This window comes from Lycium ferocissimum, chromosome 7 (genome assembly GCF_029784015.1).
Source record: "Lycium ferocissimum isolate CSIRO_LF1 chromosome 7, AGI_CSIRO_Lferr_CH_V1, whole genome shotgun sequence".
Taxonomy (NCBI): Eukaryota; Viridiplantae; Streptophyta; class Magnoliopsida; order Solanales; family Solanaceae; genus Lycium; species Lycium ferocissimum.
Genome location: NC_081348.1, coordinates 54,583,299 through 54,589,462, shown reverse-complemented (window position 1 = coordinate 54,589,462; position 6,164 = coordinate 54,583,299). Strand labels below are relative to the sequence as shown.

At 37.7% G+C, this 6,164-nt stretch overlaps 1 protein-coding gene across 1 annotated transcript; it reads right to left on the bottom strand.

Moving 5' to 3' along the window:
- Positions 1-2,334: 2,334 nt before the first annotated feature.
- On the bottom strand, positions 2,335-3,372 carry LOC132062338 (uncharacterized). Its single transcript, XM_059454923.1, has 2 exons — positions 2,853-3,372; positions 2,335-2,738 (listed from the first exon to the last, which is right to left on the bottom strand). The coding sequence occupies exons 1-2, from the start codon at positions 3,370-3,372 to the stop codon at positions 2,335-2,337; spliced, it is 924 nt and encodes a 307-aa protein (XP_059310906.1).
- Between the last annotated feature and the right edge of the window lie 2,792 nt (positions 3,373-6,164).

The window sequence follows — 6,164 nt, the reverse complement described above, 5'->3', positions numbered from 1 at the left end:
TCGTTATTCCCGTGGTTTATAATAAATCTTGAAGGTCCATCATAGACCTACTCAATGAGTAATTATAGATCATAGTCGTTTACTATAGTTATGTTTATTAATCGACCCAGTACACTTAACAACAAATGCAACAAATAGAAAAGGACATAAATAAAACACAACACAAGAAATATGAACATCAACCATATATTTCATTTCATTGCAACCCCCAACCATAACAGCAAAAACATCTAAAAGCTTTCATACATGAAAGCCCAAAAGCTACTTCCATCTACAACTTTCACCAATGACAGCTTTGCAAAAAACTTACAACAAAATGAAAATACGTATAAAAAACTAAAACTACATAACTAAACTGGTCTGGGGGGTTTCAGGGGGGGTTGCAGGGGGGTTTATGAGGGCATCTGGGCCGATATTCTTCTCCTGTAAGAGGTAAGGGTGGGCATAAACACCGAAAACTGAAAAATCGGACCGAACCGAATGGATTCGATTTTTTGATTTTTGGTGTTTCGGTTTGGTTCCAATTTTTTTAAATAACAAATTTGGTGTTCGGTTCGGTGTTCGGATTCGGATCACCGATTTTTTGATTTTTCAGTTAAACCAAAATTTTACAACATGATTTTTACAACTGAAATTATTTCAATGTTTTGCTGTTGCTACTACTGCTTGTTTATGGCAGCAGCCATAAGCTACTGATTTTGTAAAGTTTAAAAATTTAAGCATCTTTGCTATTGCTACTTTTAACTTGTTTAAGTTTGGCTTTAAAACTTTCATCCAACATGCCACCAAAATTACCGAGGCATTAGATTGAGTCATCTTAATTTAAATTAACTTGCTTTGTAATGCCTTGCTTAAGGCTAATCTAGTCCTAAAAGAAGCACATTATTTGGTGGTATATCTCCTCTTCTACAAGGGTATTGAAGGTGATTAGCATCAAACTTGAATATACCTGCTTATTATGGTCTAATCTTGGCTTAAATAATTAAAGAAAAGATACAATGCGTTTTAAATTGGAAGTAAGAAGTAATTACTTCAAACTGTTTTTATCTTGGACTTTTAAACCGAAACCGAACTGAACTAATTCGGTGCGGTGTTCGATGTCCACTTTCAAAAAATCAAAACTGAAAAATCGAATCGAAGTTTGAAAAAACCGAACCGAAAACGCCCACCCCTAGTAAGAGGACACGCAGAAATCGCTCAATCCTGTGAAGAGACCTTGTCAATCTCTCTCTGTCCTCTCCCAGCCCCCTAAAGAGTCGTTCGAAGTCATTTCGTAGTAGAAGAATGTCTGGTGATGGAGTTTGTAGCCTTGGGTGCCTCGGAAGACGGAGTCTTTTGGGCATTTTGGAGATGAATGATCTGAAATATCTACGGGCATGGGTTTATTTAAAATGGAGGAAATAAGGAATGGGGAAGATAATAAAGACTATTTGCATCGATTAAGTAAGCCGTTACCCAATGGCTAAGAGACACGTGGCTATGGGCATGGAGGTGTCGTTTAAATTTGTATTTTATCAGTGTGATTAGACTTGAAACGCCAATATTCATAAAATGTAATCATTACACTACTCAGTTCCGCATGATAATGGTTTTAATTGGGGAGTATAGATCTCCCAAAGGAAGATTAATTTCCTAACTATGAACCATTACAGATCAAGGGACTGGTTTATTATAAACACGCATAGAGTCTATGATAGACTAAAACAAAGTTGATTAATGTTGAACAAATACAATAAAAATACATTCAGATAAAAAAAAAATCAAATGTGATGCTCTCTCAAATAATGACACGTTGTTTTCTTGTGACCAGCCCCCTTGCAAATCGAGCACTTGTTTCTCGTCCCTTTGCTACTTCCCCTTGACTTGAAAGATCGACACCGAGCACTCTCTTTCTCGTCCCTTTATAAATGTTTGTGTGCTACTTCCCATTCTTGACTACATGAATAGTTTCACCAAATGCACGTAAGACCGGGCAATACTCATAGCTGAACCATAATCACTCTCTTCCTTCCAAGTTTGGGTCCTAAGGTTTTGTTCGAAATAGGTAGAGGAATATACATGTTTTCATCTTTTCCCTTAGCGTCAGGAATATAAATGTTTGTGTGCTTCTCTGGGACTTCCCATTCTGACTCTGCAGGGACTACATAATAGTTTCACCAAATGCAAGAATGTAAGACTGAACTTTATACATGGGAAAGGAATACTCATAGATGGTTGAACCATAATCAGGTCCGTACTTCAATCTTAAGGATGCCATCACGTGAGCACATGGTAGTTTTACCAAGTCGTACTCTCTACAAGTACATGTTTTGTTCAGTAGATTAACTTTGGCAGTTAGGCCACTGCGAATATGGTGAACTCGTTGGCATCCCCGCTTATATTATTGACAAACAAGGAGTCGCCCTCATTCATCTTTTCCCTTAGCGTCTTTTCAGGCGAAGGCACAAATAAATTGATTGAATTGCTGATATCTGCATGTCTCTGCCTGAAAATTTCAGCAAACCTTCTAGAAATGGAAGTGAATAAGGCAGTCATAGGGTACTCTCTTTCATCCCTTAACATTGAGCTTAGCAACTCCACAATGTTTGTGGTCAGCACATCGTACCTATTTGCTAGAAAATATGCCCTGTTCCACTTGTCAAATCCAATATCAAACTCGAGGCAATTAGCAGCTTCGGGGCATTTATTCCTTAATTGCTGAAAATGTTCATTGAACTCCTGGTAACCATATGCTTTTGCTGCATTATAGTACATATGAAGAGAATCTCCATATTGGAAATTTTTTCAAAGGTTATCACCAAGATGCTTCATGCATAGCCCATGATGAGCATGCTAAAAAATTCTGGAAACACTGTTGGCTATGCTCTGGTGCCTATCAGAGATGATGTACAAGTCTGCTTCATCGATGATTATATACCTCAGCTGTTCGAAGAAGTAGGTCCAGGATTCATCACACTCCTTGTCCGACATGCAAAAAGCAATTGGATAGATATGGTTCTCAGTATCGTGTGCGACGGTGGACAACAACACACCTTCATAATTGCCGTATAAATGTGTGTCGTCGACGGCAATAACCTTTCGCATGTGTATATATCCTCGAATGCAAGCTCTGTAAGCTACAAAGTAATATTTGAAGTTGTCCACATCATCAAGACTAATACAAATTTTGGAGCCTGGATTTAGATTTTTAACCATGTATGAATAAGCCGGTAAGCAAGCATACCCATGATCCGGTGTCCCCCTAACCATGTTCTTAGTCGTTACAACTGCCTTCCAACATTGCCAATAGTTTGGTTTACAATGGAACTCCCTAAAAACCGTCCTCTGAATTTCCTTTGTCATTGGCCCTTTATTGTCAATGTAGTCATTCATCAAGACTAACGCAAGGACAGCTGCCGAGGCATGATTATGAGTGCTTGTAACGTGTTCATCCCGCAAGTGTGGTCACCAACGTACTTGTAAATGCGAAATCTATCCGAGTTGTCGTACTTATTGGCCCGCAACATCCAACCACAATCAGGAGAGGTGCATTCCACCTTATAATACTTATTGTTACTCTTGTTTGGTTTAAAACAAAATGGGCTCTTTATTGCAGCTTTCTTCAATAAAACCTTTAAATACTCTTTGTTCTCAAATGTTTGCCCACAGTAAAAACTGATTCCATCACTGAAATTGTGGTTGCTTTGTGAACCACTTGGTGGATGCCCATCATTTCCATCACACTCTTCGTCATCACTATCAGGATCATCGATATCTATAAAATGATCACCTATCCCCTCATGTTGCATTGAATCTTTATCAGTTGGCGGTTGTGGCAGGGGTGGGTCTTTGGGTGGGGGTGGTACTGCTAATGTAGAACTAAATTGAGACCTCTCAACAATATTTATTCTTAAAACAGGCCTAGAACCATCAGCAGCAACATCAAGCATGTACAATACCACCTGCCTATCATTCATTATGAAAGAAGGATGGATTTTTCCCCTAGTGGGCAGAGCATTAATCATATAACTAATACGCAAGTCGCTAGGCTCACAATTTAACTCCCACTTTCCATTACGCTCGTGATTAAGTCATTATACGTACCATTGCGACGCACGGCAATCGGCATTGTCACCTTGCTTGCAGAATTCCAATTCCAACATTTTGGGGTCTCCTCCCATTCACCCATATAATCAACACCTACTATAATATATTCTACAATCGACGCCATAATAAAATATATAATAGACTATGACTTTGGTCTATGCCTGGTCGATGACTCGTTGATGACTGTGGTCTATTACTGACCGGAGAGCTGTACCAGATGCAGGATCAAAAAGAGCAAGGATAAAGCTTGCGAACTGAGGTATTTGAATGGAGAAGTGACGGAATGTCGGAATGAGGCCGGAATTTTCGCCGGAAAAGTGAGCTATTACAACAATGAGGAAAGCTCCTTCTCAACGATTTCTACCAGATTTTACTTACAATGGCTGAATTATGGAAGCTTGCCGTTGTTGGGGACCGATTATCTGGTGAAAAGCTGGAATTTTCGCCATAAAAATGGCCAAAAAAAAAAGCAGAAAATGAGAGCTTTTGGAGGGAAGTATTTTGTTTTTATTTCTATTCCAGCTAATAAAAATGTTGGGGATGAGAGGGCCAAAGTGTAGCTTTCAAAACTTTGGGGCTAGGATTTGTCACAGCAATTCTCTGACGTGCTGACATCATAAATGGTGGCTAAAGCACCAATTTCTGAACACTTGTGGCCTTTTGGCAAAATAAGTTTCCAAAATGGCCTTTTGGCCAACTCCCCCGACTTTCCTATTATTTCTGGTTACATCTTTTTTTCACAATTAATCTTATTAAATCCAACAATCGAAGTTTGTTAATATTTGATGGAGATTAAAACTGCTCACTTTTGACAAACTTAAAGGATGAAATTTGCTCAGTAGTATATTTAAGAAATCATTTTGAACCTATCCCCAAACTTAAGAGATCATTCTGTCATTTTCTCAAAAAACTCTTACCAATAACACAAAGCTTTAAGGCTGCTTCATTCTATTGATCTTATGAAGGATCAAGCTAAAAATACTTCGAACTTATCTTCAGACATACCAGCAAATTAAAAGGAATCCACCCCGAAACCCATTTAACTGGTGTGTATATTCATCTACCAAAATATTTTGGTGAAAAAGGTGCGGACTAATAAATATTTATGTTGTACCCTCTTAAAAAATTACCTACAATTGTACTAGTTCATAAATCATAGCACATATTGTAAAACTTTCATCTTACAGGAAAGTAAAAAATTATTCTCTACACTAAAAGAATATGAGAGAGTATACATTTTGTCGCAAGTACATTATTCACAGAAAAATCAATTCACTCTGAAACCCCATTAACTTGTGTGCGCGTGCGTGTCTCTAGGCTCGTTCACACTTTTTAAATAGGGTTAAGTGGATTCAATGACATTAATTGGAATCTTCTTCTACCTCTTTCTAATGGTAGATCGTTATAATTACAACAGTTTAGGTGATATATCAGTGTCAACAATATACATAGGTCAGTGTAAGAAATTTTTATATTATCAAGTCACCACCTTTACTTATTATAGCAGATTATTTATATTACATTCAAGATCATATCACAAATTAAATCACACATTTTAAGGAGATTTATATGTTGTTTGTAAATATCATTTGAGGGTGACCTGATAGTGTAACAAATTCTTGCAATTGAGTCCCGCATTCGGTAGGAGGCTACTTTATATGGTTTCAGACAATCCTCACCTCTTGAGTTAGCTTGTGGGGTTGAGTTAGGCTCGATGTTCATTTTTTTTTTTAACATAATATCAAAGTTAGGCTCATCCCAACTTATTATTTACCCGATATCAGGCCCTCATTTTATATTGTCCTCGGTCTAAATGTTCATTCCTGGGTGTGCGGCCGGGGGGGGGGGTTGGTGTGTTTACTGTTGAGTCCCATATCAGGTGAGACAAAGCTAGGAAATTGGACTTCTTTATATGGCCTTAGACAATTCTGATATATTAAGCTAGCTTTTGTGGTTGAGTCATACCCGATGTTCATTTCTTTATTAGTGATGATTATGGCTTAAACTATATATAAATAGTGATGATTATGGCTTAAACTATATATAAATAGTAGACAACCGATCAAAAAAAAAAAAAA